Source organism: Monodon monoceros, unplaced genomic scaffold (assembly GCF_005190385.1).
Source record: "Monodon monoceros isolate NGI ecotype Baffin Bay Population unplaced genomic scaffold, NGI_Narwhal_1 Super_Scaffold_13, whole genome shotgun sequence".
Lineage (NCBI taxonomy): Eukaryota > Metazoa > Chordata > Mammalia > Artiodactyla > Monodontidae > Monodon > Monodon monoceros.
The window spans coordinates 47,510,743-47,524,733 of record NW_021703769.1 but is presented as its reverse complement, the minus strand read 5'-3'; the positions used below and the strand labels follow the sequence as shown (position 1 = coordinate 47,524,733).

Below are 13,991 nucleotides of genomic sequence, written 5' to 3'. Positions count from 1 at the left end.
CCCACCCTTTTCATGGGGATTTTTTGGGCTTATCTGAGACCATCACTAACGTCCCCACCTAACCCGTGCAGGTGGGGATGCGTATGTAAAGGTTTCAGAGCAGGGCGTTGCACCTGGCATCTAAAAGTCCCCAATAAACGTTGGGCGGTGGCAGGATACTCACCGTCTGTTGGCCCCAGCCCCCCGCCCTGGGAAGGCCAAGGGAGTTCCCTAACCATCTCCCTCCCCATGGCTGTTGCAGAACATGGACCACATGTCTCCCAGGCTGAGAACCTTCCTTTCTGAACCTATTGGAGAAAAGGATGTTGCCTGGGTAGATGGGGTCAGCCGTGAGCTTGCAATCAATCTGTGCACCAAAGGTTTCAACAAGGTAATTCCTCCTTTCTTGTTTCTCCAACTTCTCTTTCAACCTGTATTCCCCTAATCCTGCCAGATGGCAGCCAGTGCCACGTGTCCCTGCCAGTGGCTGTCGGAGAGCAAAGCTGCCACTTGGCCGGGCGCCACATGCTTGGCTGGAGGCTACTGACCCCGCATGCTTGGGCAGCCGCCAGGGTCCACAGATAATGGGCAAATCGAATCACTGTGGCTCAGAGCAGCTGGGCTGTGCATGACTCACTTGGTGTTCAAACACCCAGGGGTCGACAGAAGTGAGCTGGCCGCCCGAGTCTGGGGCCGAGCTGTCAGGATGGATGATTTGGGTGCACTCCCCACCCCCATGAAAAGACATGAGGGTCTCTTGTCCTATCAGGCCATGGCAGGTGGAGTCATAGCAGCCTGGTGTCTACACCAGAGTACGAGGAAGTGAGTTATTCTAAGATGTCACTAGCAGTCCGAGAACAGCCTCAATGATGGCCAATGGAATCGGAACGATCTCTTCTAGGCAACTGTTTCTATGGTGCTATTATATAAGGCTGCCTGAAGCTTAGGAGAGGATGGGAGATATTCCCAAAGAGAACCCAGAGAAAGTGAGCGGGTGGGAATTCACAGGAGCATTGCACACTCGGTCGAGAGAGGCACCTCCGGCAGAGGTACTGCAGCTCGTTCCCTTCGGCTTTAAAGTCAGCCCTCACCGCTGGGCGGGAAGAGGCTGCAGAGATGCCCAGGGAGGCGGGGAACCGCTGAGTGCACAGCTGACAGTGAGATTGGTTCGCATCGGCCCAGCGCACGGCTGTGTCCAGGGGGCAGCTGGACGACTGGGCCTGTGGTTTTCTGATTGACACGCCGCCCTGCACCACTTGTTAAACATTCTGAATATCACCCGAATCTACCACAATCTAATACCCAATAGGTGGGATTGTCAGGAAGACAGATTGAGGTAGATTTGCTTCTTTCCTCCCAGATAAAGCAGAGAGGACCATTCCCAAGCAGAGAGTAGAACAGGCAAGTCTGATTAGGGAAGACATTTTAAATTAAAAATTATTTTTTAGAAGAAATGATCGTCCCTTTTACTTTTCTATTGTGGTGTAACATATCCACACTGATGTGATGGGTTCAACTCAGTGCGTTTTTACATAGATATACATGCATAGACCCACCACCCGGATCCAGTGATCAGGATCCTCGAGAATTCCAGAAGCTTCCCCTGTGTCTCTTGCCAGTCAACTCCACCCCCCCACTCCCAGAAGTCACCGCCATTCTGGCTTCTACCACCATTGGTTTAATGTCTCCATAGTTGTGAGGTTTTGTTGTTGTTCAGCCATACTCATCGTTCAAAAAATATTTTAATCTACATACAGTAAATTTCACCTTTTTTTAGTACACAGTTCTGCAAGTTTTGACAAATGCATGTAGTCACGTAGCCACTACCACAATCAAGGCCTAGAACAACACCATCGTGCCAAAATGTTCCCCTTGCCCGTCACATTTCCCACCTTCAGCCCCTGGCAACTACTGATTTGTTTTCTGTCCCTATAGTTTTGCTTTTTCCAACTTGTTTCAAGTGACTCTAGGTAGGATGAGAGGCATATTAAAGATAAAGGAATGAATGAATAATGGGAAATTTTCAGGCAACCGAGAACTTGCTACACAAGAGTCAGGGCTGTAGGGAAGGAGGAACTGGCCAGGTCCCTGGAGATCTGCTCCTCTGTGTTTCCCACCTCCTGGCTAGCTGTGACCAGCCCTCTCCTTTTAGGCTCTACTCATTCCAAGGGCCACTAATTCCAGGCACTGATGCCAGGGGTTCACCTTCTTCCTCTGCTTTGAGCCCCTCACCCACCTGCGAATGAGATGAGAGGTCGCTGTCTTCACTTGACAAACGAGGAGACAGAGGCTCTGGAAAGTGAGTGCCTTGATCAAGGTCCTGAGTGAGGACAAGAGCAGCCATGGATTATATGGTCACAAACCACCCGAGAATATCAGGGCCAGGAGGCCACCCTGGCGGGGCGGGGGGGGGTTTACACTGAGATTTGGTGATGAGCTCCTGAATCGAGTGCTGGAGCCTGGCTGGGCCTATACGAGGATCCAGGAGGAGACCCCAGTGTCGCACAAGATGAGCAGGCGCTTCTGGGGGGGGCGGGGCCGTGGGCGGGGCCAGCAGTAAGAGGCAGGCAGATCCCGGCAGGGCGGCCGGCTCAGATGTAGCAAAAAATACGCAGGTTCCTGTTGTGCTTTCCATAGGCTTTATTTTTTAGAGCAGTTTTAGGTTTACAGCAAAACTGAGAAGAAAGTGCTGAGAGGTCCCCTATACCCCTGCCCCGTACACAGCCTCCACATTATCAGCATCCCCACCGGAGTGGTAGGTTTCTTACGGGAGAACCTACACTGACACCTTATCTCCCCGAGGCCCAAAGTTGACATTAGGGCTCACGCTTGGTGTAGCGCATCCTGTGGGTTTGGACAAACGAGTGATGACAGGTATCCACCATGGTGATGTCCTACAGATCACTTCTCTGCCCCACAATCCTCTGAGCTCCTGGGTTTTCACACCCTGCCTGCAGGAGGCCTGGGCATGGTGGGCCCCTCTTCAGGCTGGGGGTCCCTGGGGTTTCTTGGCTGTGAGCAGAGATCCCCTCAGGCTCCACCCCTGCTCATGGTGGCTTCCTTGGCCTGTCCCATGGATGCTGGGCCTTTCCGAGGACCTGCTGGGATGCAGATGTGTGAGGCTGCCCTCAGCCCTGCCTGCCTGGGCCCCTCACACCGCTCCCGAGACACCGGATGCTGGAACCAGGAGATGGGACACCAGCCCCACCCTGGGAGCCCAGGGTGCATCTGGGTGTGTCGATCATCCCTCCAGGGCTGTGGCCCTGGATAGGGCCAGGCATGGAGACACCTTCTCAAGCTCCCACCGCCTCTAAATCAAGTAATTTCTCCTCGATGCCTGCCCCACACAAGTCAAACTTTCATTTCTTCTTCTACAGAGGCATGAAGTGCTCGGAGGGGTTGCCCCTATATCTCTCTGCACTTTCCCAGAGCTTTGTCTGTGGCTTGAACAGTTCTCTGGCTCAGTTGCAGTCCTGACTTTCAAAACTATGGATTCACCCAAGTCTCAAAAGTCAAGAATGTGGCTGCGTTTTCTCTGGGTTTTTTCGTGCCTGCCCTTCCCTGGGGCTGACAGCTTCGGCCTGACGATCTACATCTTGGCCGTCCAGCACGGCGGCCGTGGGCCACTTGTACCTGTTGAGTACCGTCTGAATTGAGTTGTGCTATAAATATAAAATACACATGGCCGCGTTAAAGACTCAGTGCCAAACAAACAAACAAAAAATGGAAAGCATCTCATCAATAATTTTTTAACTGATTACATGTTGGAATGATAATCATTTAGAAATATGGGAAAAAATAAAAATTATTAGAATTCATTTCACCTGTTCTTTCCCCCTTTTGCCGTGGCTTCTAGAAAATTAAAAATTACACGTGTGCTGGCCCACATTAGATTTCTACTGGACAGCATTGGTCTAGATTTAAGGGCGAAAGGGCTGCAAAGGTGAAAGGAATGACCAGAAGAGGGAAAATACATCGTGCTCAAGGTGTCCGCGCCGGGTCTAGCTCCGCCTTATATTATTCTGTCCCCCCACCCTCACCCCCATGCTCCACCAGACTGTTCATGAACCACAAGCACATGGGGACCACCCTCCCGCGGACCCAAGGCCCCTCTTAAAATGAACTTTTGTCTCCTTCATGGGCCCACTCATGGCCCACCCCCTCCGGAAGCAAGCCCTCCTTCCACCCACCCACCCTGGCCGGACATGCCGCTGTTTCTAAACGCTGAGTACCCAGTGGACCCCTTGCTGTCACATCCAAACTATTGATTGTTTTTTCCATGCGTTCTGTTAGAGGCACAGCTCCCTTTGGTGTCCTCCCGTATCTTCTCTGAAGAAAGGATTGTTCTGGGTTTCTTGTACTCCTCCTCTCCCTAGGAAAACCCAATGGAGGGGGGTGAATTTCCAGGCGCTCAGTAGATTCAGAGTCATGGGCAGTGCCCTATGGGGTGACTCCAACAGCGTGGAAGTAAGTTTCACATCCCACAGAATCTGGTTTGCCTCAGTACTCTTTGAACACCCTACGAAGTCATAACCATGAGCCTAAATCCTCCTTCTGAAACACACTTGGAAGATGAGGGAGCAGCAAATGTCCTGGATGCCCACCTGCTCCCCGAGCCTCTCTCACCTAACAGAACCAGCACCTGATGTTTGCTCCATGTCAGGCACTGATCCGAGTGCATTACATACACTTATTTCATTTAATTACCAAAAGATCCCATAAAGTATACTATTTCGTCTCTATTTCACCGATGGGAAAACAGGCACAAAGCAGCCAAGTGCCTCACTCAAGGTTAGAGAGACAAGATCTGAATCTGGCAGACAGGCTCTGGGGTGGGCAGTAGGGCAAGGGACCCCCACACACACACCCAGCCCTGCCTGATGCCCGGACCCTACAAGGATTCAGTCACAGAAGCTTGGGGTTACCCTATGCAGGGTTGCCAGGTAAAATACAGCACGCTCAAATTAAATCTGAGTTTCAGTTAAACAATGTCTTAGTGTAAGTGTGTCCTAGGGAGACAGGCAGGGGGAAGAAAGCACAGTGGGTTGAACATTCATGCTTCAGACAAGGAGTTTTACACTGGAAACACTGACAGAGGCTGGATTTGCGAGGTTGTCTTTGGCACTCAGTGGCCCTGAAGACGGAAGAGTCAGCGTCCAGTTAGAGAAAAAGAAAGCTGTTCATCACGCAACAAAGCCTGGTGGTGCTGTAAAGTCCATTCGCCACGGGCGCTGAGGGGCTGGGAACTGGCAGCGGGGGAGCTTGACAGTGAGGGGCTGAGACTACGTGTCTCTGTTTGAAAGGCCAGGTGTCATAGTGGAGATGGAAATTTTTGGGGGGGTCCGCTCCACGGGGGATCTTGTTTCCCTGACCAGGGATCGAACCTGCGCAGCCTGCAGTGGAAGCACGAAGTCATAACCACTGGACCGCCAGGGAAGTCCCTGAAATTTTTAATGAGCGTGGACCAGGACCTAATCTGTGGGCCCAGTGCAAGATGAAGATGGGCGGCCCCTTGTTGAAATTCATCAGGAATTTCAAGATGGTGGCAGCACACCAGCAAACCAAGTGGGGCTCTGAGCTCAGGGCCTGTGTGACGGCATAGGTCACTCACCAGGGACCCCGGACTCAAATATCGCTACTGTCTCGCAAGGAGCAGGCAAGGCACACTGGAGGCTGGTCCAGACCTGCTCACGATTGGGATGTGGCGTTGATGGAAGTCTTCCCTTGAGCTGCCATCCTGCCACACAGGCAAAGGCTGCCTCGGGAAGGAATGAGCATCCCTGGCCTGGGTGGCGGGAGGTGGGGACATCTGTCAGGGTATCTGCATCACTCTCCCTGCAGCCAGGTTTTTCTGAGCTTCGGTCCAAGGAGGCAGAGGGTGGCTCCTCTTCCCCCAGGTTAGGGGCTCGCTCTCTAGAGCCCGCAGAGAAACCCAGAGGGCTTCCTTCCATCAGGGCCATGATGGGAGCCTACGACTCCTGCTTCCCTGGGGAGCAGGGAGAAGCAGGCCGACTTCCCAAGAGAAAGGGCAGAAGGGAGCATCAAGTTGCCACTTGGGTCTGGAGGCCAAAAGATGAGGCCCTCTTGCCTGTGGCTTTCCTGGAAAGTTTGCCTCTGGTCCTGCGAGCCACGAGGTCCCTGGCATCCTGGCTGCTGGGCGTGGAGGGACATGGAAGCTCTGGTTACCAGAACAGCTGACATCAGGCCTCAGGATGGCAGAGGTGCCAGGCCAGGCCACAGATGGGTGGGGTGTACTGGAATGGGGCCGAGGACAGGAGTCTTACCTTCAGGGTTCTCCATGACCCATCTGGAGAATGGATGGGGTGCATGTCAGGATCCAAAGCAGGAAAACGTATCAGGGGTCTGAGCCTGCCCATGGTGCTCAAAAGCATCACTTACTACTATTATCATCAATGTTCTCTCTCCTGGGACAAAGCTCTGCACCTCCCATACCTACTGCTGCAACAGGCTCAATCAACATTCAGTAAATGTTCATTTTTAAAATGTTGAATTAAAAAACATCTCAGGGACTTCCCTGGTGGCGCAGTGGTTAAGAATCTGCCTGCCAATGCAGGGGAGATGGGTTCGAGCCCTGGTCCGGGATGATCCCACATGTCGCGGAGCAAATGCGCGCATATGCCACAACTACTGAGCCCGCACTCTAGAGCCCGCGAGCCACAACTACTGAGCCCACATTCCACAACTACTGAAGCTTGCGCGCCTACAGCCCATGCTCCACAACAAGATAAGCCACTGCAATGAGAAGCCCGTGCGCTGCAACGAAGAGTAGCCCCAACTCGCTATAACTAGAGGAAGCCCGCGTGCAGCAACGAAGACCCAGCGCAGCCAAAAATAAGCTAATTAATTAATTTAAAAAAAACTCAGTAAAATCACCCCTGAAAAGACGAGGATGCTGACAAAGTAAAATGAGCTCATTCTAATCAATTACACAGCTTTTTCAAAAAGATGATTAAAGTAGCAATTTAAAATGACCATGAAATCCTAGCTTTTGTCTCTTTTCAACAACTGGATCTGGACTAAAAATTTTTTTAAAAACCCAAACTCCAATGCTTGGGTATATTTTATGACTGGAATTCAGCTTTTATTTAATTTGTCTTTTAAGAAATGCGTTCATTTTGGTTAAGATGAAGTTTGCTTGGTTTTATGTAAGTGAAATACATAGACGCCAGTGGGTTTTCCTGGAGGGGGCCCAGGACTCAAGGCCTGGACACTGGTTCTCATTCATTCCAGACCGGAGAGCCGGGCACTGAACGTGCCCCATTCATGTCCCGGCCAGTCTGTGGCCTTGGATGTCTCTTTCTCCCTGTGGCCCTTGCCCCTCATGACTATCAGTGATGAAGCAGCACGAGAGAAATGAAAAGCTGTGGGACAAGGACTCAGAAAACCAGAGAACACCATACAACTTTGACTTGTGGGCACTTAATCTTTACATGTGTTTTTCATCCACAGAGACCCTTCAGAAGGGGAAAAGGGGCAAGGTTCAGTGTGCTTGATACCTTGTCTGCTCCTCCCACAGGGCTGAAGTCTTCCAGGACAAAAAAGGAATTTGCATTTCTCCACCGGTCTCACACTGAATTCACTTAATCCAATTTGCAGGGTGGGGCGGGGCAGATGAAGGGCCTTCAGAAGATGCAGAAACTGAACCCCAGGCTCTGCAGGTTCTCACTTCAGGTTAGGTGAGTTGCCTGGAGTCACAAGGCGGGTTTGCAAAAACAAACTGATACTAAGGTGCCCTTCACCTGCCAGTCCCAGGTGCAGTTCTCAGTTGTGGGAGATTCTGTCCCCTGGGGGACACCTGGCTATGTCTGGAGATGGTCACGATTGTCACAATTCAAGGTAGGGGGTGTACTGCTGGCATCTAGTGGGTACAGGCCAGGGATGCTGCTAAACTTCCAACAACGCACCTGAACACAGAATTATCCCAAATGCAACAGTGTCAAGGGTTAGAAACCCTGTGCTTGAACCATTGAGAAAGTGGCAGGGTGGGGGGCACCTCTAATTCCTGTGTGCGTTTCAAAGAAACAAATATTAGATCCGAGGCCTGAAGGGAGCATCAGAGGTACACGAGGCTGTCGCTACTCCAAATATTGTTCCGGGACCAGCATTAGAAAGGCAGAGTTTCAGGCCTCACCCCAGACTTACTGAGTCAGATCCTGCCTTTTTAACAAGATCTCAAGGACATGTTCAGGTTCCTTCCAGGCTACACGGCCCCCAAAGCCACCTGTAGAGATGGACATTTAACTTGACCTCACATCTCACCCAGGCCAGTGTCCGAATCTGCTTCGCCAGGGTCAGGGTTTCAGGGACAGCCCTTCTCCCTTGAATCTGACCCGTGCCCCCTCCTTTGATTTTCCAGGGGAAGAGAAGCACAGCTGAGTACGTTTCCCGTGTTCCTCCGCGCAGGCCTACATCCTGCTGGGACAGTTCCTTCTGATGTACAAGAACGAAGCCGAGTTTCAGAAGTGGCTCACTTGCTGCTGTGGTGCCACTGAGTATGAGGTGCTCCTGCTTCCTGTAGACCCTCCCCCCGCACTGCCGCTAGGAAATGATACCTCTGCACTGACTCTGGGCTCCAAGTCGTTATTTTTCTTTTCCACTTTATTGACACACATTTGTTATAAAAAGTAGTTCAAGAATGTAAAGAAGGACAAACACAAGAAAAATGACCCCCAGGTTCTACCACCCAGAAACGGCCATCATTCACCTTATTAACCAATATCATGCCAACTGTCTCTTTAGCATAAATTTACCTAAAGGAATGGATAATTTTATTTAAAAATGGGAATTAAATTTTAAGTCAGCATAGCAGTTATCTATTGCATAACAAATGAACCCAAAACGTAGCTTCTTCACGCATACAATCATTTTGTCTCGCTCAGTTTCTGAGGGACAGGAACTGAGAGATGCTTAGCTGGGTGGGTCTGTCTCAGGGTCGCCTGTGAGGTTACAAACTATGGGCCGGGGAGCAGGTTGGTGGGGGCTAGGGGACCCACTTCCAAGAAGGCTCCTCACATGACTGGTGGCCCAAGGCCACAGCTGGTCTCCGAGTGGGCCTCCCTCGGGCTGTAATGACCTGACATCTAGCTGCCCCCTGAGCAGGTGACCCAGGAGGGAATAAGAGAGCAGGAAGCTGCAGTCTTTCATGACCTAGACTCTGATTCACACAACATCACTTCTGCCTTGTTCTAGTTTTAGAACTAAGTGCCTACATCCTCAAGGGAGAATTAAACTTTCTTGAAATAGCAAATAGTATGCAAACATTCTTAAGAGCATCACAGACAGATTTTTGAGGTATAATTTACATATGGTAAAACTTGCCCTTTTTAGGTGCATAGTTCTATGAACTTTGACAAATGCATTGTCCTGTAACCGCCACCATCATGGAGATAAACAGCATCTTTGTCACCCCAGCAAGTACCCTGGAGCCCCCCTGTAGTCATCCCTCACTCCTCCCCAGCCCTTGGCAACCAAGGGTCTGTTTTCTGTCCTTAGACTTTGGACTTTTCCAGAAAACTGTATAAATGGAATCACACAACATGTCGCTCTCTGAGGTACATTGTCTTCTTTTACTTGGTATAATTCAGTTGGGATGAATCCATGATACAGGCTTCTTAAACTTAAGAAACATAGCAGGTGTTGTTGGTGTCCAGCCCATATCCTGGTGGCATTCACTGTTCTAGGAGAGTCCGTTACTTCACTCAAAAGCACCTGAATCCCCTCAGCCTGAGGGGTTCTCTGGCTGCAGGAGTGGGGTCAGCCCACGCACAGGGCAGGGAAGAAGTGCCTGGGAGTTAACACGCAGGTGAGCATTTAATCATGGGTGGAAGTTGATGGCCAAATGCCCCAGGTCCTCTCCCTGTGGGTGGGACAGCTCTGAGGCAGTTTTCCCCACTCTCCACTGGAGCTAAGCTGAGCTCCCCATAAAGAGTAGCCCCTGCTCTGTAACACCCAGCCTTGCTTCCTTCCTCTCTCTGCCTTGATTTCCCACTCCCCTACCAGAGCTTCCTGGGACCACCCTCTATACACAATGAAATACTCAAATTTTAGAGTCTGCTTCCAGAAGAACCTAACCTAAGACAACAGTGTTAAGATTTAATTTTAACAGAAGAAAAAAGTGGAACTGAACTGAAAGAATTGCTGAACTTCACTGAATTTTTTTCTTCGTCACTAGATAGAGTAATTTCTAAATCAATTTCTTCTGAGTTTAAAGAATAATGTGGAGAAAACAGTAAGAGAGAAGTTAGTATCATTAGGTTTATTTTAAACTTTGTTTTTCAATATTTGATGGTGTAAACTCCTACCAAAGAAAGAAATAAAAGTAAAAAGAAATTAACACTTTTACTTCTTCCCTCCCATTTTTTAGTTGGTTTTATTGTTACTTTTAATTTGTGAAGGTTTAGATAGCGTATGTGTTCTTCCCATAAGCATACCCCCTGCAGTTATTTAGTTTTAGCTGTATATTTAAGAGCGTATTAATCTTTGTATCATTATTTTAAAAATCATAGCTTTGTCATTCCTGAATTCTTTATTTTGATACATCTCTTTGTTCGTCGAGTTGGATCACTGTATCAGTCAGAATAGGCCACAGAATGCTGCTATTACAAACAAACCCCCAAATCTCAGTGATTTAGCCAAACAAGGTTGATTTCTCTCTCATGGTACATGTCCAGTATATGTCATCAGGAGAGCTCAGGAGCTGAAACGTCTGTGAGGAAGAGGGGTTGACACTGACTCTTGGCCCAATATCTGTAGTTTGGGGGCATCCATGACTCAATACATGATTTCAATGAGTATTTATGGAGTGTCTAAGGTTCTGAGCATGGTTAGACACTGTGGGAAAAGCAAGGGAAATAAATATGAGTTTCTGTGGTTTCAAGGAGCTTACAGCCCAGAAGTGATGGGAGAGGGGAGGGCAGAACAGCTCAGAGGTGGTGGGGGAGGTGCAGGTGGGGGTAGGGGTTGTGGCCAGGGGGCAAACAGCCAGTAAAGGAGTCTCTGTGTCAGGTGCGGGTCACGCTTCATCACTGTGGGCAGCTGACCTCAACCCTGCTGGGGACTCAGGAGTCAGTGTAGACACGTGTTAATTCACCCCACCCTGGGGTGTCTCTCACACCTTCTCTGTCGTTTGTTGAGGACTACTCTCCCGGGGAGTTAATCACTCAGCTCCCAAGCCAGCCGCGTGGTGAAAATGAACCCCACTGAGAAGGTGTTCAGGCCCCGAAGGGCAGGCACGGTCAGCCAGGTGTCGGCCAGCCGCGTGCACCCAGGCAGTGATGGCAGGGCACACGGCAGGGCAGGACACTGACAGCTCTGCCGCAGGCGGGGTCTGGAGTAGCCCTGGCTTTGAGAACAGAATCCACCCCTCACCACTAGTTCTAAGACCTTTGGAAAGTCAACCTCTCAGCCCAGCTTCCCAGCTGTAAAATGGTGATAATAACAGTATCTACTCAAGCGTCCAGAAGACTAAAATTCCTGCACCTGGTAAGAGCTTCATGTGTGGTAGCTCTAAAAACCTAAGTTTTAAAATGTGCAGCACTGACTGGGTATCGTTATTGAAAGAAAGGGGAGGTGGGTATGGATGAGTGTGGCCAGGGAAGGCTGCTAGGAGGAGGTGTTAAAAGGGGAGGTCAGGGTTGAGTGAGCTGAGGATGGCGAAGAGGGAGGGGAGGAAGAAGGGGGACCGGGAGGTGGGGAGAGAAGGAGCTACGAGGGGAAATACAAGCCCAACTGGCCCAGAGAGAGTGAGCTGAGGACCCTGCAGGAGAGGTAAGGGGTGGGGCTGTGGGCTGCCGAGTGCGAGGCTCCCCCTCCCCTACCGTTTCCCCCAGACGGAGGCTGAATGTGAGCAGCTAGCTGGCCCCATTTCAGAAGCCTCTGTCTTGAGGAAGGCTAGTGCTCTCAGCAGTGGGACACGTCTGGGCCGATAACCCAGGATAGTGGGCCCTGCTCACACCCCTAAGAAAGACGCTGAATGATGTGAAAAATACCCACAACCCTCCTCTCCTCCTGGTACCCACACCCTTCACAAAGGCTCTGCAGCTCCGCCTGTCAAAAGTCCATCTCCCTTCCTGCTGCAACTGGACTGCCCCTGTGACTTGCTTTGGCCAAAGGCACATGGCAGAGGTGACACCGTGACAGGTGTGAACCCCCTGTGACCACCACGCAAACGAGCCTGGGTTCGCTCCCTGGAGGACAAGAGACACGTGGCCACTGCCTCGGCCCACGGCCAGCCAACCTCCAGACATGCAGGTGAGGCCTTCCTGGACCAGCCCGCCCATCAGCTGACCTCAGACCCATGCGTGAGTCCCGCTGAGGTCAGAAGCGCTTGGCCCAGATGAGAAAAACCCAACTAACCCACAGACGCGTACAAATACAACTCACTGTTTTAAGCCCTGTGTTTTGGCAGGCAGCTGTAGCTAACTGATAAATTCCCACGTGAGGCCTGGGAGTGTGGAGAATCTCCAGGTATAAACTGAGAATCTCCTACTTTACCTATATTTTAGAAAGCCTCCTGATGGCATCCTGGTGGGCGGTGGTAAGGAGAGGGGTCACACACAGAAGCCAAGCGACTGTGATGGGGGTGGAGAAGGAGAACAAAATATTTTTTTAAAAGTGTGTCTTGGGGTGGGAGGAGGTGGGACAAAGCTGTGACAATCTCAGGGCGAGACCGGAGTGTCCATTGTGTGACCAGCTGTGGGTGGTCTGGGGTGACTGATTCCTGGAAAGGTCTGAAAGGAAGCTGGAGACAAACCTTTAAGCAAGTGTTTCTGGAAATATATATACATTTTAACCGAGAGCTGCTCTAAATCTTTACAAGCAGGGATACAAGGGGTTGATTCAGCACACACTACACCAGCACTTCACTCGCATTCCCCAAATCCTCCCGGGGTGAGAAGGCGGCATTTTCCCTGTCTTACAGGTGGGGACTCTGAACAGCAAAGAAGTTAAGCCGGTCACACTGACTGACCGGTGGTTTCAATCTGGGTCTGTCTGAAGCGGTGCCTGCTGCCTGCAGAGCCGCCTCGGGGGTGGGAGAGGGAGTGTATCTGGTGATTTCAAAGTGCTCTCAGGGACTCAAAGGTGGCATCTACCAGGTACAGACAGGCATTGGAACAAGTGAGGGAGACCTGTTCGAACGGCCATGCAAAGATGACCGTGAGATAGTGGAGGAAACGGGTCACTGAGAAAGAATCATTCAACAGATGTTTGCTGGGCACCTACTCTGTGCCAGGTGGTTCTTGGTACAGGAGAAAACACAGCAGATGAGACTATCTTCCCTCAGAAGCTGGCATTCTAACGGGAGAAGGCGGGAAGCAAAGGTGAATAAGTAAAATACGTATTAATCTGAGTGGTATGAAATTGACATGGTAGGGGTCAAAAGTGGTTGAACATGGACAATTTTACGTGGTTCAGCCTTACAAATTAGTTTCAGGATGAGTGAAGAAAAGAAAGCAAGGGGGACTTCCCTGGCGGTCCAGTGGTTAAGACTTTGCCTTCCAATGCAGGGGGTGCGGGTTCAATCCCTGGTCAGGGAGCTAAGGTCCCACATGCCTCATGGCCAATAAAACCAAAACATAAAATAAAAGCAATATTGTAACAAATTCAATAAAGACTTTAGAAATGGTCCACATCAGAAAAATCTTAAAAATAAAAAACAGAAAGAAAAGAAAGCAGAGGAAGGGGGTCAAGACTGTTAGGGAGATGGGAGATTTTAAACAGGGCAGCCAGGCCAGGTAAAGGCCTGGGAGGGATGAGCTGAGAGCTGTGGGAAGCCTGGGAGGAGATACTCCAGGCAGAAGGAAGAGCCAGTGCAAAGGCCCTGAGGTGGGGTGTGCCTGCTGACTTCAGGGAGAGGAGCGAGCCAGGCCGGGGGCAGCAGAAAATGAGGTCAGATCGTGTGGGCCTTGTGGGTCATCAACAGGACTTTGGCTTTAACTAGGATAGAGATGGGACCCCACTGGAGGACCACGTGATCAGACACACGATTGAGA

General features: G+C 50.5%; 1 protein-coding gene across 1 annotated transcript; it reads left to right on the top strand.

Moving 5' to 3' along the window:
* The first annotated feature begins 244 nt into the window (after window positions 1-244).
* BANF2 (barrier to autointegration factor 2) lies at window positions 245-11,927 on the top strand. The gene is made up of 4 exons (XM_029220826.1): window positions 245-370; window positions 8,404-8,514; window positions 9,746-9,802; window positions 11,829-11,927. Exons 1-4 carry the CDS (start codon window positions 245-247, stop codon window positions 11,925-11,927), a joined length of 393 nt encoding a protein of 130 aa, XP_029076659.1.
* The last annotated feature ends 2,064 nt before the right edge of the window (window positions 11,928-13,991 follow it).